Source organism: Cyprinodon tularosa, unplaced genomic scaffold (assembly GCF_016077235.1).
Source record: "Cyprinodon tularosa strain WSP-4 unplaced genomic scaffold, ASM1607723v1 ctg351, whole genome shotgun sequence".
NCBI classification, from domain to species: Eukaryota; Metazoa; Chordata; class Actinopteri; order Cyprinodontiformes; family Cyprinodontidae; genus Cyprinodon; species Cyprinodon tularosa.
The window spans coordinates 666447-692549 of NW_024039065.1; the positions used below are offsets into that span (position 1 = coordinate 666447).

The 26103-nt window shown below is 42.0% G+C and overlaps 1 protein-coding gene across 3 annotated transcripts in view; it reads left to right on the forward strand.

The window, feature by feature from the left end:
* Positions 1 to 26103, forward strand: part of pdzd2 (PDZ domain containing 2) — a 90235-nt gene that overhangs the window by 42576 nt on the left and 21556 nt on the right. For all 3 annotated transcript variants that reach the window (XR_005281661.1, XM_038295200.1, XM_038295201.1), the window contains exons 9-18: positions 4283 to 4431; positions 5460 to 5579; positions 9628 to 9742; positions 13949 to 14022; positions 14194 to 14416; positions 19584 to 19701; positions 19778 to 19910; positions 22175 to 22262; positions 22347 to 22450; positions 25865 to 26027. Coding sequence is in view for 2 of the 3 variants with exons in the window: in XM_038295200.1 (XP_038151128.1) it covers positions 4283 to 4431; positions 5460 to 5579; positions 9628 to 9742; positions 13949 to 14022; positions 14194 to 14416; positions 19584 to 19701; positions 19778 to 19910; positions 22175 to 22262; positions 22347 to 22450; positions 25865 to 26027 (1287 nt within the window). In the remaining variant the exon portion in view is untranslated. The remainder of the gene's footprint in view (positions 1 to 4282; positions 4432 to 5459; positions 5580 to 9627; positions 9743 to 13948; positions 14023 to 14193; positions 14417 to 19583; positions 19702 to 19777; positions 19911 to 22174; positions 22263 to 22346; positions 22451 to 25864; positions 26028 to 26103) is intronic.

Below are 26103 nucleotides of genomic sequence, written 5' to 3' on the forward strand. Positions count from 1 at the left end.
TATCAGATTTTCTCAGGTGCCAAAACAAAATGTAACATCTCTGTAAAGGCTCACCAGAGAGCATAACATAAAGTTACCTTGACTATAACAGCTGAATGCAGTGATTTCCATGTTGCTCAGCAAAACGCTTCACAACTTTATTTAGATCCAATGCCTTTGTGCGTTTTGATTTGAGTGCAACCAAACTATATAGTCTCTTTTCTGTCATAGTTGACCGCAAATATTTCTTTATGAGCCTGAGACGTCAGGCCTAACTAACATCATAGATAGAGAAATAACGTTCTGCAACCTGATTTTTATCATCTGTAAATCAGCATTGCAGCTATGCTAGCAACATTGTACTTTCATTATGATTTAATTTCTCGATAGATAGTTAATCAGTTTTTACCTGTTTCATCCCGTGTCTCCTCTCCCCATCACCCCTGGCTCCCTCGCTTTGCCCCGCTCGGTTTTCAAAACAAATCAGTCTCAGTCGCTCTCGCGTCATCTCGTGCTGCATCCACTGCAGTCCGACATTGGAAATTAGCGGTCGCAATTCTCAAATGATCCATAATTTATAAGCCTCGCCACCCCTACCGGCAACTGGGCTGGCAGCTGGGGTGGCAAGGCTGTCATTTAGGGTGGCAGTTGCCACCCTATGCCACCCCAGTAGATCCGCCTATGCCTGCAAGGCCCTTCATTCCTACATGTCCCGCCCCAAAAAACACTGCTGGCATGTCATTGGTCCGCTGGTAGTTCGGAGACTGAGGGCTGGTTATCATCCCGCAGCAGTGTGTCGCTTGTCGCAGATATTTTTGATTTATGCCCAATATTAAAGCGTGTTCTGCGCTATGCTATTTCACGCCACAACGCAAGCGGGACACCTATGCAGACGACCTGGTTTCAAAGTATAAATCCGCCTTTAGCCTTTTTGTGAGTCTGAAAACTCGGATCTCGTAAAAATCCAGATTGCAGCGCAAGGTTAGGTTTACTGCTAGAAGAGACGATTTGTTTCAACTTTGAGTCGGAATCATCTGCCTCACATCACTCCTTTCGGATTGGAGAAAGTGGAAGTTTGTTTACAGTGCAGACGCAGCATGCTTAAAGGAATAGTACACCCAAAACATGATTAGCCTTCATTTTCTACTCACCCCCATGCTGAACAACACCCTGGAGTACTTTTTTGATATCTCAAATGCATCTGGAGATCTGGGAGGCTTCTTGCTGTCTGCTGACATTCAAATAATGGAGGTCTATGGTGACCGAGGCAGAAAGGTCCATAAAAGTCCACAAAAAACGTGTCAATATTCCTCCATACTGCTCGCCCAATGTATTCCAAGTGTCCTGAGTGGGTAGCATCCAGAATTTACTCGAAACGAAGTCATTTAGAATGTTTTTAGAGCATAAACAGTAGTGTATAGGATTTCCTGAAAGCGCTTTCACGAGTCTACGGAAACCGCGGCAGACCAAACCAGATGAAAGCGCGCATTCAGCGTCTGCTCTTCCAATAATGCAAGTGTAGAAGAAGAAATGTGCTGTTTACCTGTGCAAAGAAAGAAACAACGAAAGAAAAATGTCTGAGGACTCCAGTGTTGAGGAAGAGCATGAGTTCTTTGCCGAGCTGAATGCGCACTTTCATCTGGTTTGGTCTGCCGCGGTTTCCGTAGACTCGTGAACGCGCTTTCAGGAAATCCTATACACTACTGTTTATGCTCTAAAAACCTTCTAAATGACTTCGTTTCGAGTAAATTCTGGATGCTACCCACTCAGGACACTTGGAATACATTGGACGAGCAGTATGGAGGAATATTGACACGTTTTTTGTGGACTTTTATGGACCTTTCTGCCTCGGGCACCATAGACCTCCATTATTTGAATGTCAGCAGACAGCAAGAAGCCTCCCAGATCTCCAGATGCATTTGAGATATCAAAAAAGTACTCCAGAGTGTTGTTCAGCATGGGGGTGAGTAGAAAATGAAGGCTAATCATGTTTTGGGTGTACTATTCCTTTAAGTTAGGTGCTTCCTGTAGGGGGCCTTCCTTTCTAGATTTTCCCTATCTGGTCATTTTCAGAGCACAGTGATTGGTGCTCAGACAGGAGAATATGCAAGGATTACTCTTTGATGCATAAATCGAGTGATACCCCTTTGTACCTGATGTTGATAGAGGAATAACAGAGCAAATGACTTTAAAAAACAAACAAGCTCATTAAAAAAGGCCGGCTCTGTTCTAGGAAATCCTCTAGAACATCTGGAGATTATTTCATAAAAGTGAAGAAGATGATGGAAAAACAGTGAGCAACATATTCAGAAGATTTTGAAACAAAAACAAAGTGTCTTCAGTCAGAGGCTTCTCCAGATCAGGTGCAAGACAGACTGCTATAGGAGATCCTTTCTGCTCACAGCTATCAACATCTTTAACTGGTTAAATCAATATGAATTGAAGGGAATTGATCTGAAACTGTGGTCCATTTCACAAAGCTGGTTTACTGGAAAAAATAAAATCCATCCATGTTCTGTAACTCTTTATCCCTGCTGGGGTCGCGAGGCTCCAGCTGTCTACGGGCGAGAGGCGGGATCCACCCTGGGCAGGTCGCCAGTCCATCGCAGGCCGTTACTGATTATAGTTTTCATTATGTTGATTAGAAAGAAATGTATTTCAGATACTATGAATTTATATTCAGTCAAGCTAATTAATGTTAAAATATATAATATTAGAGGTCTGTAAGTAACTGTTTCCATCTTTAGAGGATTTTCTTTTTAAATCTAGAAGCTTTTAGTGTTCAGATTCTGTCTGTAGAAATGCTGCGTCATGGCTCTGGGGCGAAAAAGGTTCATGTCAAACTTTGCAAATATGCTTTGCCACCGTTCTACAGCACCGCGTGGAGACTTTGTGGGTGGATTGTAATGGCTGCACATTTGCTGCAGAGTTGGCAGCTGTGCAGATGGTAGCTGGATGCTGCGTAAACTTTGGGTTTCAGCAGGAAGCCATGTGACCAGATCTCCAAACCGCTTCATCTGTGGTTCTAAGGCTGAGGCTGGACGACCTTCAGCGGGAACTGGATTCTGCTCCAGTAAAGGCTTCCTCAGTAGTTCAGCTTTGATTTAGATTTTTTCATTTTTGTGATTTAGAAAAAGCTTTTTGAGCCTAAATCTAGTTCTTCATCTAATTCAGCCTTTTTCATAGGGCCAGGTGTCTGCTAGTGATAGATATGTTTCACCTACAAAATCAGCTAGTTGAAAGGAATGATCTAAATTAGGGGTCTTCAACGTTTTCTAGGCCAAGGACCCCAAACTGATGGCGAGATTAGGGCGGCCATTTCTATAGCAACAAAAAGGAGGACATTGTGCGGCATATCAATAAATTACTACGGTGTACATAAGAATTCGGTAAACTCACATTTATGGCACAATTCTTAGTAGTTTAAAGAGGATGCTTGTGTAGCTAAATAAAACAAAATATTAAAGAATTGGTTCCCAGCATTTTTATTTATTCAAAACTTTGTGGTGTTTAAAGATTCTGCTCAGTGGTCACTTTTTAAAGTGCAGAATACCACAAAGCATAAAATGTGTGGACTTAAACGTAAAAAAAAATCTTTTTATCAAGAAACATTCATAATAAAATAGCCTAATATTTTTTTAAACAACAAAAGAGACAAATTCAACTGCTCTAAAAGTATAGCTTTATTTTGAAGAGCCTCAGTCTTTTGTGATGTTTTATAGTATAGTCCACCTTGCAGCTCTGCACAAGCTATTTTAGCATCCAGCGACAAAACTTAATGTAAAAGCCAACATTGAAGAGTTCGCTGATGCACGTTTATTACTTTTATGTTAATCCGTACTCGCCTGCCGTTCAATTGCAGCTTTTCCTCGACTGCTGATGCCCATGAATGAATCTCCACTACCTTTGGTCATAAATTCACGCTCTTTTGTCCATTCTGGGTTAAACGACATTCTGGTTTTGACAGAAAGCTAACTGTAATACTGCATCAGTAAATCCGATCATTGTTTACTTTTGTAACCAATGACAAGCAGATCTTTATCTGACACGCCGCCACTCTTAGCCAATCATCTGTTAGATCAGATAGTGGTGCATTTTTGATGATTGGATATTGTGCTGCAGCCCAGCAAAAAAATAAAATAAAATAAAAATCTGCTCTAAAAGCCTAGTGCCTCATAAAGGAGGACAAATACACGTCCGGCTGGATGTGGCGCCGAACCGATCCATGGGTGTGACTGTGGTCTATTATTATTATTGTTATTTCTGGACAGATTTTGAGAACCTGCTGTTTATTGCCTCTCAGGCGGCAGCAGTCAGCTGGAGTCGGTGGGTGAGGACGACGAGCTGCTTGTGGAGAGCATTATCTGTGGCATCGAGGCGGCAGAGAAACCTCCAACCGGCCGACGGAAACACTCCTTACCTCAGCAGCTGGACGCCACTGGAGTCAGACAGGTAACCCAGTCTCTTACCTACCAGCAGGTGGAGATGTTAGGAGGGACATCAAAGCTCTGCTTCCCTTCCTGAGGATCAGTTGGGCTCTAGGTCCCTGTGGAACAGGGGTGGGCAGTTCCAGTTCCTGGGGACCTCCACAACCTGTCAACCTAAATCTGGATCTCTTTAAGTCTCTTATAGGGGTAACTCTCAAAACTGAAATATGCCCACATAGCAACACCTCCCTCCTGCCATCTTCCAGCAGTGACGTCACGGTGCGGTAAGCCTAGCGCCATTCTCCCCGCTTTCCAAGCTAAATCAATGGGAACTACTAGACACATCTGCAATCAACAACAATTATTGAAGATTTCCAGAGGACTTCACCATTGAAATTCACCAGAGCTATAGTGAAACTGACAATGCCCACGTGCATGGCAGTGAAAAAAAGAGTTATTCCACCTTTCTGATTCCTGATCCTCCACGGACGGGTTGGTCGTTGGATCGCCAACTTGAAGAGGGAGGATTTGCCATCGAACTTCTGGCCAGAGAAAAAACCCGTAATATGTAGCCAACATTTGGAAGAAGAATGTTTTCAAGATGACTTGGATAATAGCGCGTTGTGACAAACACCAGATACAGCACTGGGACTTGATCAACAGCCGATACCGCACCGTGACGTCACAAACCAGTAGGTGGCAGTAGTGTTCTTTGACAAACATGGATGCCTCCAGTAAAGCACATTCACATGAAAATTACTCTGAATTAAAAACAATAATAATTAATTGAACAGTTTGTAATAATTTCATATTTAAAGTCATTTCAGAAATTTAAATTCTGAAATTGACCGGACTTTTCCTTTAACAAAGACAAATGAAAGTGTCAGATGTGTAGATGCAGGAATCCCATCTAGAGATCAACAACCAGGTGGAGACCAGGTGTAATTTGGAGCAAAAGTTCAGACTCAGAACTCATGGAGAGAGTCGTGACTGCATCAACAAATGGATGAATATTAATGTATCTAAAGGTCTTTATATTCATCTCCTTCTTAGGAATACCAGATAATTAAGAAGTCGGCCCGCTCCCTGAGCACCATTCAGGTGGAGTCTCCATGGCGACTGGCCCAGCCGTCCATTATCTCCAGCATAGTGCTGATGAAAGGCCAGGGGAAGGTGAGTGCTCTCCTCAGACACATATGCATATCTAAGACTGGGTGCAGGTCAGCCCTGTGGCACTCTGCTCTACGTGTGAGATCCTTTCATTTTCTGTCTTTTCCTTTCGGATGCACGCGGTCACGGTGAAGATGTGCAGGCGATGAGTCAGAGATTACATTCAGCATGATGCTGAAGCCACTGTCAGGGTCGCTTATGGCGCTGTTTCTCAACCTGTTTTGACTTGTCTACCCCTTTGGGCATTTTATCTTACCATGAGTGCCCCTCTCATTTAAAAGTAATGATAATCGCCCAATAGTGGAACGTACAATAACTGAAATAAGGCTATTTTATTCAATGATGGGAGTAATGGGGTTGAAAGTAACGGCGTTACTAACGCCATTACCTTTTTTTAGTAACGAGTAATCTAACTAATTACTTTGACTGTGACTATAATTCAGTTACCATTGCAGACACCCCGTTACTGCGCGTTACTCAGGTCGCACAATTAACCTTTTTTCATGATAGGACTCGTGCGCGCGTCATAAGAGAGGGGAGGATGAGAATGGCTGATGTATAGTGAGATTCCGTCTGTCAGTTGGGTAGGTGGATGTTTCCGCTGGTGGGTGTTAACGTACAGCACACACAGAGAGATGGAGAGTGAGGAGGACTCCAGCAGCAAAACAGCGTTTCCCAGATAGAAATACCGGTGTTACGTCGAGCTGCGTTTCACAATCTGATACAGTTTCCCCGGCATCTCCGCACAGCGCAGGAGGCATGATTCACCGCGTAAGCGGCGGGAAACGCGCATGCTCGCTAAAGGCGCGTAACAGCCGCCCTGTGCTTGCGCCACTGGGGAACTACGGAGAGCGTGAACAAGCAGATGTTAGCCTATATGGAGAAAGGGAGAAATCGGGATGGATGGATGGATGTTGCAGTATCTATAACAACCCAAACACACAGGATTTCAGAATTAGACATCCCCAGTTATTAATTTCATATACTCACCAGATCTGAACGCCCTGTTAAAAAACTTCACACCCATGAGTAGAGGTAATGCAGCCTGATGATATTTACACTGCATCAGATACCGTTCCCCCATGTTAAGCAGGAGTAACGCTATCTGATGGGGTTTATAAGCCCATTAGATAGCGTTCCACCCTGATGTCATTTACGTTTAGTTGCAATAAATGCAAAACTCTCTGCAGGTTCTTGTCTTTGTCGTCCGCTCTATTCAGCTGGCTTTGGAAACACACGGCGAGAAGGTGGGGGCCGGGTGGTGAGGGTTACGGGGGCGAGAAAAGCAAAAGTAACGCAATAGTTACTTTTACTAGTAACTAGTTACTTTTATTGTGGAGTAACTGAGTTAGTAACTTAGTTACTAACTTAGTTACTTTTTGGGAGAAGTAACTAGTAACTATAACTAATTACTTTTTCAAAGTAACGTGCCCAACACTGATTTTATTTAATCTTTTAATTTATTATGTTATTCTTTTCATCTAAAAAAAAAAACAACAAACATGTATGTAAACATACATGTAAACAAATATGTTGCCTGGAAGTTAATAATAATTGGAATAAATACAAAATAAGGTTCTATTATAAACCTGTATTTGTAGTACTGGAGCTCCTCTGAATAACTCCATTTAATCACATTTAAACTTGATGAAATGGAAACAAATTGCAGAACAAACATTTTTTTTATCAAGACACCTGAGCTGCTTTGATGAGCTCCATGTGAAAAACAGCCAATCCCAGCCTGTTCTCCACATCCAGTCTGTTCCTCTGCTTGGTTTGGATGTGAGTCAAAGCTGAGCTCAAAAACAGTAGAAAAAATTATTTTTTTGGTTGATAAAAGCTTGTTTCATTTTTCAATTTGGTCCTCAGAAAGCAGAACAGATCCCTAATTTATTTTACTACCTAAGAAATTAGTTATTTTCATGTAGCCCTTACCAATGTACTCGCGGACCACTAGGGGTACAAGTACCCCCGGTTGGGATACACTTTCTTAGGGGACCAGTTAGGTTTCAGAGCAACGTTTGAGCCACGCCCACATGTTTAAAAAAGAGGTCCAGGAACCCTAAGATTGGTGGAGAGATGGAGAAAATAAAATATACATCCATCCATCCATTATCTGACACGCTTGTCCCAATTGGGGTGGCGAGGGCTGCTGGTGTCTATCTCCAGCTGTCTGCGGGCAAGAGGCGGGATCCACCCTGGGCAGGTCGCCAGTCCATCGCAGGATGTTACTGATCATCATTTTTATTATGTTGATTAGAAAGAAATGTATTTCAGATATTATGAATTCATATTCAGTCAAGCTAATTAATGTAAAAATATATAATATAGCAAGATCTGTAAGTAAATGTTTCCATCTTTAGAGGATTTTCGTTTTAAATGTTGATGCTTTTAGTGTACATAATAAAATAACTCCACACTTATCAGGTCCTTATAGTTTAAGGAATATTTCAGATGTTGTTATGTTTGATAAAACAAAATGGAATCAAAAAAAGTAAATCAATGTGTTGGATTGACTTTGATTTAAGAGATAAATGTTATAGTTTTATTTCCTTTTTTCAAAATAAAATTTCATAAACTCCTTGCAGTGCCGCCCTGCTCCAGTAGGGGTCACCGGGCTAATGTTGAACATCTCTGGTTCAGTCCAGTATGCGTTTGTATCCCATTAGGGAGTCATGGTGACTTGTTTTGGAGACCAGGAGGGTCATTATAAAAAAAAAAAATATGAATCTTTAAACATTTAAATCAATAACTTTGAAAGTGTTTTCTAATTGCACATTTTTAATTGCCTTTATTTAATACTGCTATTTAAAAATGTGTTTTCAACTCCTGTTTCCAAATGGAATTCATAAAGCTGATTATAAGTACCTTTCCTAATCACATATTTAAAAAGGTAATTCCTTATTCTACGTTCAGACCGCATGAAGCAGAAGCAGAAACGTGCACGCTGCTTCATTTCTGATGCTTGTAGAAGTTAAGTTCTGAAGCATCTTTGCTGCGCGGTCTGATGCGCGTTGGGAGGAGCTACCCTATCCTTTCTTTGCCTGCAACAATGGCAGCTATATTTGCTGTTATCAGTGGTTAAAAAGTAGTTTTAATATATTTTTAAGTGAGAAAGTCCACCTTAAAACTTTATCTGTGTAGTCAGTTCATCAACATTATGATCCTGCCTTCAAATAATATCTGGAAACCCCCGTACATCGGTGGTGCGCTGTTACTGGGAATCCCCTTCAACAGCAGCCTCAGGCCCGGTCGCCTCTTCACGGTTTTTCCGCTACTGTTCGCTGCGGCTGGAAGGGCGTTTTTCACAAACGTAATCCAGACGGCAGGCACCAGAATAATACAAGAGAACATAATTTACTGGCAGGTTTCGACATTTTAGGTTAATTTAGGCGTTAAACTGTTTCAGAGGAGTGATCATAGCGCTCTGCATTAGCAGTGCTGTGTCTGACTCCCTGCCAGCTCCCACTTCAGCTTTTCTGATTGGTTGATGCGGCTCATCGAGCAGCAAAAGTTCAATTTTTCCAACTAACAGCTGCTGCTTTTGCAGCCTGTCACGCGTAGCAGATGCTCAGAAGCTCGTGAGGCTTGATGCAAACATTGACTTTGCATGTACTGTAAACTAGCTGCTTCTGCTGCCTCTGCTGCTCTCGGTCTGAACGTAGCATTATTCCGTTTCCATTTGTCTTTTTCACATCGCATTTTCTCTATTTCTTTTTACTCCCCGGTTTTCGGTAAGCACAGGGATCAGAAGGGTCCCGGAAAAGGTGATTCTACTGGTCCTCTATAGAATCAAATCATTTTAAATAATTTCTACTCAATAAATCCAGAACCATGCGATTCTGCTGGGATCGTCTGGATTCAAACAATTAGTTTAGATGTTTTAACACCAAAAACAAAGACAAGTTATGCTGATCTGGAATTCTGCAGCACGGTCTGATCCAGAGATGAGACGGGGTTCTGTCTCAGGTTTTCTGGTCTCTGTTTGGGTTCTGGTTATTCTATTTGGAGTCCTTTTTTCCAGGCTAACACTGGGATGTCTTTCCTGCAGGGCCTCGGGTTCAGTATCGTCGGAGGCCAGGACTCGGCTCGTGGGCAGATGGGCATTTTTGTCAAAACCATTTTCCCCTATGGAGCAGCAGCGGCTGACGGGCGACTGAAAGAAGGTAACTCTTCCTCCTCACACACTGAACCAACGAGGGTTTTAGGAGCAAATTCCACCTGAATTTACATCTGTGAATTAAAGTAAGCAGAGCTCCTAAACTATTAAACGCAAATACAATTGTTTGTATTTGTATGACATAAAGGCGTTGGGGAATACTTTTCAGGTGGAACAACTATTTTAAATGTCATAATGTCTGATTTATTGATGATTAAACAAAGAAAAAATGAAAAATATTTAGACTCCGCAAAACACCATGGAACCCCATTTGCAACTGTGGATGAACCTCTTTCTAGATCCACATATTGATTATAAGTCAAGCAAATTTGGACTGAATAAGTTGAAGCATGTTTGGTCCACAAAGGTTTTAGTGAGCAGTGTGCTAGGAGGAAATGGGATGTTGGCACAGTGGTGCTGAAAGTAAAAAAATTCATTTTTCCACTCATAAAAGGGAATCTGGTCAGAAAAATATGCTGATTTCCATTATCGGAGACCTTCTGCATAAGACAAATTCTTTGCTCCTAATATTTAGCCATGTTTCATTGAAATTTACCAATAATATCACCAAACTGAATAGAAAATAAGAATAAAAGAGCAAGCTTATGTAACGCATGCCGTTTACATCACCTGAAATGGTCGCACAATGACCTCCGACCCCTCCTTGGAAAGGTCTGACCCTCTAGTTTCATATGATACTGGCCATTAGGGGGCGGGGCTAAAAATTAAAACCTGCTGTTGCATTACTCTCGCAGTCACACGCCAGGTGGAATTTTAAATCTCATTTTATGTGTTTACACAGCTATAAAACAAAAAATACTTCTGAAAAAATAATTTTGAAACGTGTTTTAGAAATGTTAAAGCCCCATTTGAAAGGCGTGTGGATGAAACTCCATGTGACTCTGTTTTGACCATTTCTATAAATAGATAAACATGAGCAGGAGTCAGTTGGGCCCTGAACCGGCCCGCGGGCTCAAGGGGTTAAAGGTGTCGTGGTCTTTTCTGATCAATCTGTTTTTCCCGCACTAACTGCGGTAGGTTGGCTGACGGCTCCGTCCAGACATGTCCTTCAGGAGCAAAGAGGAGAGAGAGGCGGAGCTAAAACTCCTGATGAACCTAAAGTCTATTGGTCAAAGATGTAGGCCTGAGTCTCTGATTGGTTAGGCTGTAGAGGCTAAGGGAGGGGCTACAGTAAAACGATATTTATTAGAGATTATCTGGTTTAACTCATAGATCAGAGTCAAATACTCTATTAAACTAGTATTTTGACAATAAAAACTTAAAAGACATCTTTGTAAGAAAATACTTATGTTTATTTGGAGTTCAAACTTAGATTTAGAGCTGATATTTGTCTGAGCTTTTTAACTTTAATAAAACCACCAAATAATGACTTAATACTGCTGGTATTAACAGTGTTTAGCTGAACAGAAAACTGCAAAGTAAACAAAGTTCACCTGATTGAAACTAAAGGTCGTTTGTTTCTGACTGATTTGGGATATTGGCTTGGATTTAATAACTGATGAATTAGTGAGGGACTGGACCTGCTCCCCCTGGGATTAGTTTATGGTTTGGTAGAACAATCTTTCTGTTTATAAAGTATATCTCCATCATGCTGTCTTCACATGTTTGGTTTTATATAAAAAAATAAAAAAATCCAGGATCAAAACCTGACAGAGAGACGGTGGAATGAACATAGAATATGATCAGAGATGCATTTCAGACAGAATAAATTTGAGAGTTTTATTTCAGGGTTTTAGATGTTTGGATTTAAAGCTCAAACATGAAGTTTAAAAAAAAGGTTAGCATCATATCCAATATAAACTCTGCAGCTTCTGTCTGACCTGCATCATAGAGGATGTGTTTAATTGTCTTATTCAGCTCATGCTTCCCAGCTGCTTTATTTAACATCTATTCTCTCCCTCTTGAACAAACACAGAAATATTAAAGGAATAGTACACCCAAAACATGATTAGCCTTCATTTTCTACTCACCCCCATGCTGAACAACACTCTGGAGTACTTTTTTGATATCTCAAATGCATCTGGAGATCTGGGAGGCTTCTTGCTGTCTGCTGACATTCAAATAATGGAGGTCTATGGCGCCCGAGGCAGAAAGGTCCATAAAAGTCCACAAAAAACGTGTCAATATTCCTCCATACTGCTCGTCCAATGTATTCCAAGTGTCCTGAGTGGGTAGCATCCATAATTTACTCGAAACGAAGTCATTTAGAATGTTTTTAGAGCATAAACAGTAGTGTATAGGATTTCCTAAAAGCACGTTCACGACGCTACGGAAACCGCGGCAGACCAAACCAGATGAAAGTGCGCATTCAGCGTCTGCTCTGCCGATAATGCAAGCGTAGAAAAAGAAATGTGCTGTTTACCTGTGCAAAGAAAGAAACAACGAAAGAAAAATGTCTGAGGACTTCAGTGTTGAGGAAGAGCATGAGTTCTTTGCCGAGCTGAATGCGCACTTTCATCTGGTTTGGTCTGCTGCGGTTTCCGTAGACTCGTGAACGCGCTTTCAGGAAATCCTATACACTACTGTTTATGCTCTAAAAACATTCTAAATGACTTCGTTTCGAGTAAATTCTGGATGCTACCCACTCAGGACACTTGGAATACATTGGACGAGCAGTATGGAGGAATATTGACACGTTTTTTGTGGACTTTTATGGACCTTTCTGCCTCGGGCGCCATAGACCTCCAATATTTGAATGTCAGCAGACAGCAAGAAGCCTCCCAGATCTCCAGATGCATTTGAGATATCAAAAAAGTACTCCAGAGTGTTGTTCAGCATGGGGGTGAGTAGAAAATGAAGGCTAATCATGTTTTGGGTGTACTATTCCTTTAAGCGGAATAACATCAGAATAAGGCAGGGGCTCATGTTGAGGTTTTATCCAGACCTGGGGCCCCCGCAAATCTGACAAAATTAGTGTCAAACGTTTGTGCAGCAACAATTTTTGTTTGTGCCGCTATCATTTTAAAGATATAAAGAAATATTTCTAGAGGTCATCAAAGGTCAACCAGCCCCCCCTCACCTTCTTCAAATCAGACGAAATGGGTGTCAATTAATTCAGCTCCGTTTGTGCAGCAAAACGTTTCGTTTGTTCCGCTATAATTTTTTTACAGTTTAAAATTATATAATCATAGGTTAGCAACTTATAATTTATATGAAATTTAGAGTTTCAGAACGAACAAATGTTCACTGACCTTTGATGGCTTCTACAAACAATTATTGATATAATTAAAATGATAGCAGTACAAAAAATGTATATATTTTAAAATATGCATTTTTAAATTTTTTATATATTTTAAATATTTTATATTTAAAATTAATTTTAAAATTTTATATTTTTGTATGGCAAAAATTGTCATTTGTACTGCTATAATTTTAATGATATTAATAATATTTTGTAGAGGTCATCAAAGGTCAGTTAACATCTGTTTTTGCTGCACAAACGAAGCCGAGTTAATTGACCCCCACTTTGCCTCATTTGAAGAAGGTGGGGGGGGGCTGGTTGACCTTTGATGACCTCTAGAAATATTTCTGTATATCTTTAAAATGATAGCGGCACAAATGAAAATTTTTGCTGCACAAACGTTTGACACAAATTTTGTCAGATTTAAAGAAGGTGTGTGTGTGTGTGTGTGGGGGGGGGGGGGGGGGGGGGTCAACTTCACTCAGGTTTCAAATTATAGTAATCTGTCCTTAACTCATAAAAAAAACATCAAATATGTAAAATAAAACATTTGAAATTGTATAAAATATTACTGTTTTTTCAATCTGGATGATAGAAAGTTGGACTTTGAAAGAGTTTAGGTTGCATTTACCCTTTCATGTGTTCGAACAGTTATTAGTTACTGTAAAATACTTTAGTGTATTAATCCTGATACCTGTGTGGGGTTACAGGGTTTAATGATGCCAAAGTCAATTCATGAATTAAATCTTTAGTTGATCTCTAGAAGGGTCTGATTGTTAGATTCGTCTCTAAACTGAGCTACATAATTAAGGCGGAACAGGTCAAAGGAACAAAGATTCATCCACAGTGTATCTGTGCTTAAAACCTGTGAGTTGATTCATCATAAAGTTAAACCTTCTCTGCAGCTGAAAACTCAGAAATGTTTCTGCTCAGGTGAATCAGCTCGGCTTTACTTTAGGATTGAGTTATAAACCTTTAGTAGAGATATAATAATGAGCCTTTTTTTGACAGGAGATGAGATTTTGGAGGTAAACGGAGAGTCGCTCCAAGGACTCACTCACCAACAGGCCATCCAGACCTTCAAGGTGAGCTTCAGCTCCACTGATGTTCAAATGGTTGATGCTTAGGTTGTCATTTTTCGGTTAGTGCTCAGTTTTTAAATAAAGTTTTGAATGGACATTTCAGGCCATGTGTAAAAATCTCAGTCTGTTGCTTTTTCACCATTTTAATCGACATTTTCTCCATATTTCCAACAGCATTTGAAAAGAGGCGTTGTGACCCTCACGATTCGCACCCGTCTGCGGAGTCCCAGTCTAACTCCATGTGCAACGCCAACCCTTCCCAGTCGCTTCAGCTCCCCCAGTTCTTACACCAGTGAGGGCGCCCCTTCGCCAACAGGCCTGGAAGAGGCTGACGGCCTCAAGGGTCCTGGCTTGGGTCCAAAAGACTTTGTCATAATGGAGGTTACTCTTAATAAAGGTGAGAATATAAGGACGTTATTGTTGCAATGTTATTTTGCAGTGGGATTCGAAGTGTGAGGACATTTGTGTGTTTGTACAAGAATCTGCAATGTGTAAAATAAGTTGTGTGTAATCTGATTTGCAAATGTAAAAAAATCCACAAATCTGTATTTGGATCTACTAATGTTTGCCAAGATTTGGAAAATTTGTACTAAGATTTCCAAATACGTAATGAGATCTAAAAATGTGTAGATCAGTATGTAAACACTCAGACATTTAAGTCTGAAGGATTTTCGCTTCAATATCCAGAAATACAGACGAATCATCGGTTAGAAGTCGGTTTCTCGGTTGGCTCTCTTTATACACGTATTTTTTGCAACACTTCTGCCGTGTGAGATCTGCAAATGCATAGAGAGGATTCATTTGTGTAATATCTCAGTACCGAGTGGGGGCTCCTGGGCTCACTTGCTCACAGGCTGCAGGAGTTCAGCACAACTTTCTGCACCTACACCCACCTACACCTAACCTGACTCTGCCAGATGGATTTTCTCCGCATATCCATCTGGAAACCTTCCGTTGAAGTAATTTTGAGAAGGGGCGAAAACACTGGTTAGCTGATTGGCCTATGTTGGTGATAGACGGGCCAAATAAACCAATCAGATCAACGAAGCATATGACGTACTAACAGAGCGACGACGAAAACACAACCACAAGCCTAGCTGCTCTTTCCGAAACCAGTTGGGAGAAGAGCAAAAACATCTTTTCCTCTGAGAAAAGCCTTCAGAGCAGTGTTTTGCTCTTCTTTCAGTGAAGAAATACTCTGTAATTCCGATAAAACTTGCTCGATAGCCACGCTAACGCTAGTTTCATCGGCTGAAGCCGCCATGTTCTTTAGACTGAACTGTCGCGCTTCTCGTTGCGTCACACCTCAACCCGCCTCAAAGCCAACGCTGATTGGACGTTCGTTTGGTGAACGGCTCCAAATTTTCTTTAACGGAGAGTCTCCAGACTAATCTGCGAGTGAAACCTTGAAAGCTCGCGAGATCGGGATGGTCTCACGAGGCTAGCAAGCAACAATGATTATAATGGCTGCAGAGGCGCCATATGAGAAGGAAAGGTTAGGACTAAAATTCTAGGGTGTTCTTTGGTGGTTGGCTTTTCTTTCAGTGAAGAAAACTGTGTAATTCCGATAAAACTTGCTCGATAGCCACGCTAACGCTAGTTTCATCGGCTGAAGCCGCTATGTTCTTTAGAACAGGCATCGCCAAACTCGGTCCTCAAGGCGCCCTGTCCTGCAGGTTTTAGAGGTTTCTCTGCTTCAGCACAGCAGGTTATAATGATTGCAGTAGACCAAAACCCTGTTAATCAGCTTTCAATTAAAATCAGCTGTGCTGGAGCAAGGAAACCTCTAAAACCTGCAGGACAGGGGGCCTTGAGGACAGAGGGATGCCTGCTTTAGACTGAACTGTCGTGCTTCTCGTTGCGTCACACCTCAACCCGCCTCAAAGCCAACGCTGATTGGACGTTCGTTTGGTGAACGGCTCCAAATTTTCTTTAAGGGAGAGTCTCCAGACTGATCTGCGATTGAAACCTTGAAAGCTCGCGAGATCTACACCCACCCGTGGCAGAAAAAAAAAGGAAGGAAGGAAGGAAGGAAGACACAGCCTGTGAGCAAGTGAGCCTGTGAGCCTACGCTCAGGGCAGCAAACCCAATATTACACATACAAATCTTCTCTATGCATCTAAGCAGGAGAGGAAGGAAGGAAGGAAGGAAGGAAGGAAGGAAGGAAGGAAGGAAGGAAGGAAGGAAGGAAGGAAGGAAGGAAGGAAGGAAGGAAGGAAGGAAGGAAGGAAGAAGGAAGGAAGGAAGGAAGGAAGGAAGGAAGGAAGGAAGGAAGGAAGGAAGGAATCTGTTAATCATCAACATATTTGGTAGAAAACTGAGCGCTACAGTAGATCCTTCCTACCTACAGCTATCAACATATACAACTTAAAAAAAACAACTGAGTTATAACAACATTCAATTTCCTTTTCGGGATCAAAAAATTGTATTTGAAATGAATTGAATAAACCCGCACCGTTCATAGTGGCCACCACCCCCACCTATTTAGTTTTTCAGATCAACGTACAAAAGATTAATCTAAAAGGGGATTAGTTTTTCGTCGTTCTAAAAGTTTATGATATGCAATATTTCTTCCTCAGCTGCTGAGCGTCCTGTCACACCTTGACGATTTAGCTGCATAAGCCTGACGTTCCAGAATCTTCTAAATCACTGGCATACGCTGAACTTTCTATGTAAATTTTCAAGTTTGGGAGTATGCATAAAGTATTCCAAAAGAGTCCAGAACTTCTGTCCAACAACAGCCTAACTTATGCATAACGCACGGCACCGTAATGCCTATGAAATGTCACAAGCCAGTGTCCTAAAAGGGGCAGCGATGCAACCGGAGGTGCCTGGCCTTCATAAGATGATGTCTTTGATAGCTGTCAACTAGAGGTGTAAATCACATCCATCCTGGCAATTGAAATAAATCAATTGAAATAAATCAATTAAAGCTGTAATATCGTTATGCATTTAAGAAACAACAGCAAATAACAGAAGTAGAAAAGTTGCATCAAAAACTACTGCAAAAATCCTGCACAAAATCAGTGCGATGAGTGCAATTCAATGCCTCGGCTACAGACGTCCCGCCCCCCTCTGCAGACGCTCTGCTGCACCTCTCCAAAATTGTAGCTGACCGCAGACAGGAGGCCGGCTTGTTTTGTTTTTATGACCGAAATTGCGGAAAACAACTCGTGAAGTTTGACCCGCTAGAAGAGCGAGCTGCGCAAGAACGCTGGGACCCTTTTTCCACCTGGATCTCCGCTCTTTTTGGCCCTCATGTCCCTCCGTCGTCGGACTAAACTCGCCCCCACTTCCTCGCCACCTCGGCCGTATCTAGACCCACAGTGTGTAGCTCAGACCACGCTTCAATATTGAGCATAATTTAAAAATGTCTGTGTCAAGCTCACTGCAACACACTGCTGTAAGAGTATAACCAGGAAGCGAGGTAGGAGGGCAAAATAGGTTTAGCGCCACCGCTGCACGGGAGGGAGAATTACGCCCAGGAGCAAATGGAAAAAAATAGACCGGAGGAAAAAAAAAACATGAATCGATTCTCTTGTGGACGTGTCGATGCATCGATACAAAACCATTAATATTTACACCCCTACTGTCAACTGCCCGCCCAAAAAAAAAAGAAATAAACAGATAAAAAAGAAAGAAAGAAAGAAGGATTTTGGTGGCAGCAGATTCAGCGTCATGTCTGCTAGGAAGCTTGTTGGCAGTGGGCATGAACGCAGGGAGGACCCATCACACTCACCTTCTGGCTCACCCAATGATGGGGATGAAGTCTTGTCAACCCCCTTTATACCAAAACGCTGCCAATACGCCATTTTACAGTAGCTGGAAGTTAGAAACACGTTCAGCGCTCGTCTAGAACTCGTCAGATACGTTGATGCGTTGGAGAGAAGTTCTTGATGAGTTATGCACAAGTTACTCATAGGTTTAGGATACGCTAGACACCAAGACTTGTGAGTAACTTACACCTAATGTATGTCAACGATCAGATATCTTACCTGTCTACTAGCCGTATGTCTACTTGTTTCAGCGTGTTTCAACGTACCCATAACTTGTTGTTAGGTTTATTCAATGATGATTATAAAGTTAATGTGTGCATATAAAACATTGAAGAAATAAGATGCTACATTCTGTCCTGTGATTCAGTCAGGAGGGGTAATTCTGTTTATTTCAGGGTCATTTCACTTTATGGCCTGCCTCCAGCCAGTTGGTCATAAAGCAGGGTCATGCTGTTTTATGACCTGCATCCAGCTAGATAATCATTACAGGGTCTTCTGTCCTAAGACCCACCCATTTGCTTGTGATCTGTTAATAAAAGACTCTGCTGTTCTGGTAGGGGGCAGAAAGGTGCTGAAATGTGAGCAGGCAGCATTTCTCCTCCTGCAGGAAGCTGTGTTTGAAAATCCCTTGGTGTGTCAGATTCATTTTTTGTCCTATATGAACTCACAACTTTTTTGAAGCTAACACTTATCCAACGTATCCCAGCATTTTTGCCAGATTTTCCATACGTCAGGAATACGCTGGTCTAAATCATCAAGGTGTGACAAGGGCTTAAAGGAATAGTACACCCAAAACATGATTAGCCCTCATTTTCTACTCACCCCCATGCTGAACAACACTCTGGAGTACTTTTTTGATATCTCAAATGCATCTGGAGATCTGGGAGGCTTCTTGCTGTCTGCTGACATTCAAATAATGGAGGTCTATGGTGCCCGAGACAGAAAGGTCCATAAAAGTCCACAAAAAACGTGTCAATATTCCTCCATACTGCTCTTCCAATGTATTCCAAGTGTCCTGAGTGGGTAGCGTCCATAATTTACTCGAAACTAAGTCATTTAGAATGTTTTTAGAGCATAAACAGTAGTGTATAGGATTTCCTAAAAGCGCGTTCACGAGTCTACGGAAACCGCGGCAGACCAAACCAGATGAAAGTGCGCATTCAGCTCGGCAAAGAACTCATGCTTTTCTTCAACACTGAAGTCCTCAGACATTTTTCTTTCGTTGTTTCTTTCTTTGCACAGGTAAACAGCACATTTCTTTTTCTACGCTTGCATTATCGGCAGAGCAGACGCTGAATGCGCACTTTCATCTGGTTTGGTCTGCCGGCTTCCGTAGCATCGTGAACGCGCTTTTAGGAAATCCTATACACTACTGTTTATGCTCTAAAAACATCCTAAATGACTTTGTTTCGAGTAAATTATGGATGCTACCCACTCAGGACACTTGGAATACATTGGACGAGCAGTATGGAGGAATATTGACACGTTTTTTGTGGACTTTTATGAACCTTTCTGCCTCGGGCACCATAGACCTCCATTATTTGAATGTCAGCAGACAGCAAGAAGCCTCCCAGATCTCCAGATGCATTTGAGATATCAAAAAAGTACTCCACAGTGTTGTTCAGCATGGGGGTGAGTAGAAAATGAAGGCTAATCATGTTTTGGGTGTACTATTCCTTTAAAGTAACATTCCTAAAGGATTACAACACTATTTGGACCCAGTTTTCACATTGCACTGTAAATCATGAGCAGGTTCAACTCTAGCAATATGATTATCATTATTTCAGAAGCTGGAGTTGGTCTCGGGATTGGAGTTTGTTGCCTGACGCCTGAAAACTCTGCTCCTGGTATCTACATCCACAGCCTGGCTCTGGGATCTATTGCCAAGATCGATGGAAGGCTCAGGTACGCCGTCTGGGTTTGATTTTATGGGTAAAGCTCCCGTGGCGGCGCTGTCCTGACCCCTGCTCTCTGTGTGCAGGCGTGGAGACCAGATTCTGGAGGTGGACCAAGTCAGTCTTCGTCACGCTGCGCTCAGTGAGGCGTATGCAATTCTCAGTGAATGTGGTCCCGGACCAGTCAGTCTTATTATAAGCAGACATCCAGACCCCAAGGTGAGACCATCCCTAACTGCTGACAGGCTTAGACTTTACATCTAGCTTAAATATGTTTCTACTTTATGAGGAAAGTTTGATATCAGGCGGTGTCAAAAAGAGTGAAACATGTAAAGCTAATGCTTCCTACTTGCTTAAACTCTGCTTAAATATGGAGCATAAAGACAATTTACTGGCTGTAAACATTAGTTATTAGAATCTTTTTTTTTTTTTTTTACGGCACTAGTGGCTCGTTTTTTTTCGACAGTAGGCTGACAGGAAAGGGGGAATGAGAGAGGGGGAGAAACATGCGCGAAAGGACCACAGGCTGGATTGGAACCCGGGTTTCTCGCATCGAGGAATAAGGCCTCCATACATGGGTCGTGTACGCCAACCACCAAAGAACACCCTAGAATTTTAGTCCTAACCTTTCCTTCTCATATGGCGCCTCTGCAGCCATTATAATCATTGTTGCTTGCTAGCCTCGTGAGACCATCCTGATCTCGCGAGCTTTCAAGGTTTCACTTGCAGATCAGTCTGGAGACTCTCCGTTAAAGAAAATTTGGAGCCGTTCACCAAACGAACGTCCAATCAGCGTTGGCTTTGAGGCGGGTTGAGGTGTGACGCAACGAGAAGCGCGACAGCTCAGTCTAAAGAACATGGCGGCTTCAGCCGATTAAACTAGCTTTAGCGTGGCTATCGAGCAAGTTTTATCGGAATTACAGAGTATTTCTTCACTGAAAGAAGAGCAAAACACTGCTCTGGAGGCTTTTCTCAGAGGAAAAGATGGTTTTGCTCTTCTCCCGACTGGTTTCGGCAAGAGTAGCCTGGCTGTTAGTACGTGATATGCTTCGTTGATCTGATTGGTTTATTTTGCCCGTCTATCACCAACATAGGCCAATCAGCTAACCAGTATTTTCACCCCTTCCCAAAATTACTTCAACAGAAGGTTTCCAGATGTATATGCGGAGCAAATCCATCTGGCGGAGTGAGATTAGTTGCTTGCAGCTCAGGGCTGTGATGAATGAACAGAACCGAATTCAACCCGATTCGATTTTGGCCGCATCATGTCAGTACATATACAGAAATCATATTTAGAAAATGAAAAACACAGGAGAGGGACCTCCTCCGGACAAGACTTGGCTGTACATCTACACCTTATGGACAAAGGACATTCGTTTGAGGACCAGAATGTTCATTTTGGACAAAAAAGACAGGTGGTTTGAAAGGAGCGTGAAGGAATCCATCTATGTTAAAAAAGAAAAACCAACCTTAAACCTTCTCACTATGATTAAAACCCCCACCCCTTTACAGGGGAACAGAAGACCTCGCCTCTTCAGAAAGGCCAACAATTCCCTTTAACGACATTGTTTCAGAGACATAGACAGGTATCTATGTTTGTCAGGTATCGACATCGACAAATAAGGCTTTGTTTTTGGTCCACTGTATTAAGCCTCGACCTCAACGCTATTTCTGACATTTTGGATTGAAAAATCTTCCTGGATGGGAAGCAAAATGTCTTCAGTTTTGGAAACAAAGTCCAGTGGATTGTTTTTTTGGAATAGATGTGAAAGAACATGAAGGTTAGCTATTACTCACATATCAATTACTGGGCTCTAGTTATTATTGTAGGTCATATGAATAATTAAATATTAAATGCACCAATATTAGCAACAAACATAGCATCTCTGCACCAAATCTGCTCACCTATTGTCATATATGACTCCTTACAATTTCTGGATTTTAATCAAAACGTATCCATGAAAAGTAAATGGGTTTTAAATGCAATTTTTAAATGAATTCCACATCATTTCTGGACCAGCCTGTTTTAATTTGTTTTTTAATGTGAATTACTGAGGTTCTCACCAACATCTGGAGGGGTGTTATGTCCGTAGAGACATTACAACTAGATTAAATTAGATAATAATTTTACCTTCTGTACCTGAACTACCATTAACTGGATTTATAATTTAATATGGTTTGTTATTTAATATTTAAAAGGACATGTTAATAATTGTTCTTAAGGTAACAAACATTGTTTTGGAAACAACCAATTTTAACCGAAGCGTTTTAAAGTCCGATATTCAACCAGAAGCTTGTCTATGAAAAGGGATTTTCTGATGAAGCTGAGGAGAATTTAACCAAATATGTATATATGGATTTATATACATCTGCTTGTAGGACAACATGCACTAGGTTCAAACTGTTAACTTGTACTTTTAATCTTTAGAAATCAACATGAGATTAATGAAAGCGGTTCAGTGATGCCGTGTTTCTGTTTGCAGGTATCAGAACAGGAGATGGATCAGATTATCGCTCGGTCCACAAACAAGGACAAACTGATCAGAAACAGACTCTGCTCTCATCACCAAGGTCTGATTTTCACCCAATGATAAATGTGTTTTTAGCTATAATGATTTAGAAGCTTTAGCTAACCACTTTGACTCGAACCCAAAGGTCTGTCCAATAAGAGTCCCTGGACGGCGGCGCGGTCGAGGTCAGGAGACAGCCCCTCCGCCCTCAGCTGGACCATGAAGAGGTTCCTGGAGCCTGCCAGCAGAGTAAGTGTCGATCCAGGATCTATTTGAATCTCTCTGCAGTGACTTCATTGATCCCGGATGGTTGGTGATATAAACTGGGGTATGCCTCAGCGTATGCCAGACGTACGAAAAACTTGCAAAAACGCTGGCATGTGTTCGATTAGTTATGGGTAAGTTTTTTATAAGTTATGAACACGCCGAAACACGCTGGCATGCATCAACATACGGCGAGTACGTCGACAGGAGCAGCTATGCGCCTGAGGGGAGCAGCTTTAACTGATGGCCAAGCATCATTTCATGGGCGTTACGCTGCCGTGTGTTATGCATAAGTTAGGCTGTTGTTGGACATAAGTTCTGGACTCGTTATAAATATGCCATGTATACGCCCACAATTGGAAAAAATACTTAGAAAGTTCAGCGTATGGCAGCGTTTTAGGACATTCTGGGATATCCGGCATACACCAGCTAAATCATCAAGGTGTGACAGGGCTCTAACTGACATGTGGAGTTAAAGTAATTGTTGTCCACATAAGGCGGGGGCCTAGTGGTTAGGGCATTGAGTTCAAGCCCCACTCCCACAGCCTCCCTGAGCAAAGACCAGTGTTGGGCACGTTACTTTGAAAAAATTATTAGTTATAGTTACTAGTTACTTCTCCCAAAAAGTAACTGAGTTAGTAACTGACTTACTCCACAATAAAAGTAACTACAGGTGCTGGTCATAAAATTAGAATATCATGAAAAAGTAGATTGATTTCAGTAATTCCATTTAAAAAGTGAAACTTGTATATTATATTCATACATTACATACAAACTCATATATTTCAGATGTTTATTTTGTTTAATTTTGATGATTACAAATGACAACAAATGAAAATCTCAAACTCATCATATCAGAAAATTAGAATATTGTGAAAAGGTTCAAAATTGATGGCCCCTGGTGCCACACTCTAATCAGCTAATTAACTCAAACCACCTGCAAAAGCCTTTAAATGGTCTTTCAGTCTAGTTCTATAGGCTACACAATCATGGGGAAGACTGCTGACTTGACAGTTGTCCAAAAGACGACCATCGACACCTTGCACAAGGAGGGCAAGACACAAAAGGTCATCGCTAAAGAGGCTGGCTGTTCACAGAGCTCAGTGTCCAAGCACATTAATAGAGAGGCGAAGGGAAGGAAAAGATGTGGTCGAAAAAAGTGTACAAGCAAGAGAGATAACCGCACCCTGGAGAGGATTGTGAAACAAAACCCATTCAAAAATGTTGGGGAGATTCACAAAGAGTGGACTGCAGCTGGAGTGAGTGCTTCAAGAACCACCACACACAGACGTATGAAAGACATGGGTTTCTGCTGTCGCATTCCTTGTGTCAAGCCACTCTTGAACCACAGACAGCGTCAGAAGCGTCTTGCCTGGGCTAAAGAGAAACAGGACTGGACTGCTGGTGAGTGGTCCAAAGTCATGTTCTCTGATGAAAGTAAATTTTGCATTTCCTTTGGAAATCAAGGTCCCAGAGTCTGGAGGAAAAGAAGAGAGGCACTTCATCCACGTTGCTTGAAGTCCAGTGTAAAGTTTCCACAGTCAGTGATGGTTTGGGGTGCCATGTCATCTGCTGGTGTTGGTCCATTGTGTTTTCTGAGGTCCAGGGTCAACGCAGCCACATACCAGGAAGTTTTAGAGCACTTCATGCTTCCTGCAGCTGACCAACTTTTTGGAGATGCAGATTTCATTTTCCAACAGGACTTGGCACCTGCACACAGTGCCAAAGCTACCAGTACCTGGTTGAAGGACCATGGTATCCCTGTTCTTAATTGGCCAGCAAACTCTCCTGACCTTAACCCCATAGAAAATCTATGGGGTATTGTGAAGAAGAAGATGCAATACACCAGACCCAACAATTCAGAAGAGCTAAAAGCCACTATTAGAGCAACCTGGGCTATCATAACACCTGAGCAGTGCCACAGACTGATCGACTCCACGCCGCATTGCTGCAGTAATACAGGCCAAAGGAGGCCCAACTAAATACTGAGTGCTGTACATGCTCATACTTTTCATGTTCATACTTTTCAGTTGGCCAACATTTCTATAAATCCTTTGTTTTTATTGGTCTTCAGTAATATTCTAATTTTCTGATATGATGAATTTGAGATTTTCATTTGTTGTCATTTGTAATCATCAAAATTAAACAAAATAAACATCTGAAATATATGAGTTTGTATGTAATGTATGAATATAATATACAAGTTTCACTTTTTAAATGGAATTACTGAAATCAATCTACTTTTTCATGATATTCTAATTTTATGACCAGCACCTGTAGATAGTAGTAAAAGTAACTATTGCGTTACTTTTGCGAATGTATGAAATTAATAACTGGGGATGTCTAATTCTGAAATCCTGTGTTTGGGTTGTTATAGATACTGCAACATGTAGCTATATCTATCTATCTCTCTCTCTCTCTCTCTCTCTCTCTCTCTCATCCATCCATCCATCCATATTTCTCTTTCTCTATATAGGCTAATGATCGTTAACGCTCTCCGTAGTTCCCCTGTGGCGCGAGCACAGGGCGGCTGTTACGCGCCTTTAGCTAGCATGCGCGTTTCCTGTCGCTTGCGCTGTGAATCGTGCCGCCGCGATTCATTTTCCCACGCTGTGCGGAGATGCAGGGGAAACGCAGCTCGACGTAACACCGGTATTTCCATTTGGAAAATGCTCGCGCTCTCTCTCTCTCTCTCTCTCTCTCTCTCTCTCTCTCTCTCTCTCTCTCTCTCTCTGTCGTCCATATTTCTCTTTCTCTATATAGGCTAATGATCGTTCACGCTCTCCGTAGTTCCCCTGTGGCGCGAGCACAGGGCGGCTGTTACGCGCCTTTAGCTAGCATGCACGTTTCCTGTCGCTTGCGCTTTGAATCGTGCCGCCGCGATTCATTTTCCCGCGCTGTGCGGAGATGCAGGGGAAACGCAGCTCGACGTAACACCGGTATTTCCATCTGGAAAATGCTGTTTTGCTGCTGGAGTCCTCCTCACTCTCCATCCTCCCCTCTCTCATGACAAGGCGCGCACGAGTCCTATCATGAAAAAAGGTTAATTGTGCGACCTGAGTAACGTGCAGTAACGGGGTGTTACAGTTACAGTAAGAGTAATCATTTTGATTACTCGTTACTAAAAAAGGTAGCGGCGTTAGTAACGCCGTTACTTTCAACGCCGTTACTCCCATCTCTGGCAAAGACCCTTAACCCCACGCTGCTCCCTGGGCGCCGCAAAATGGCTCCCCATGGGGATGGGTTGCTCGCGCAGTGTAATGACAAGAAAAAAATCGATCCATCCTCTGCTAAGATAGGGATTTAAAGGCTCCCTAGGCAGATTTTGATTGGTTCTCTGACCTTGAACCAACACTCCTCTCATGCTGTTTTTGTCCCATGTTCTTGATGCTGATGCAGGCATCCCTGAGCTCAGAGACAGAGCTTTCCCAGTACTTCCCTCATGACCTTCCTGGCCAGCCTGCCGCCCCCAAATCCGGTCTGAAGAGCTCAAACAGTGATCAAGGGCTCCACCAGCTGGGCTTCAGTACCTCCACAGAAGACGAGCTTTCACAGCCCCGAGGTAAAACAGTTTTGGTTTCGTGTGACGGTTGTTTATTTCTAAACGCTGCATCATTGTTTATGTTTTTTTGTATTTA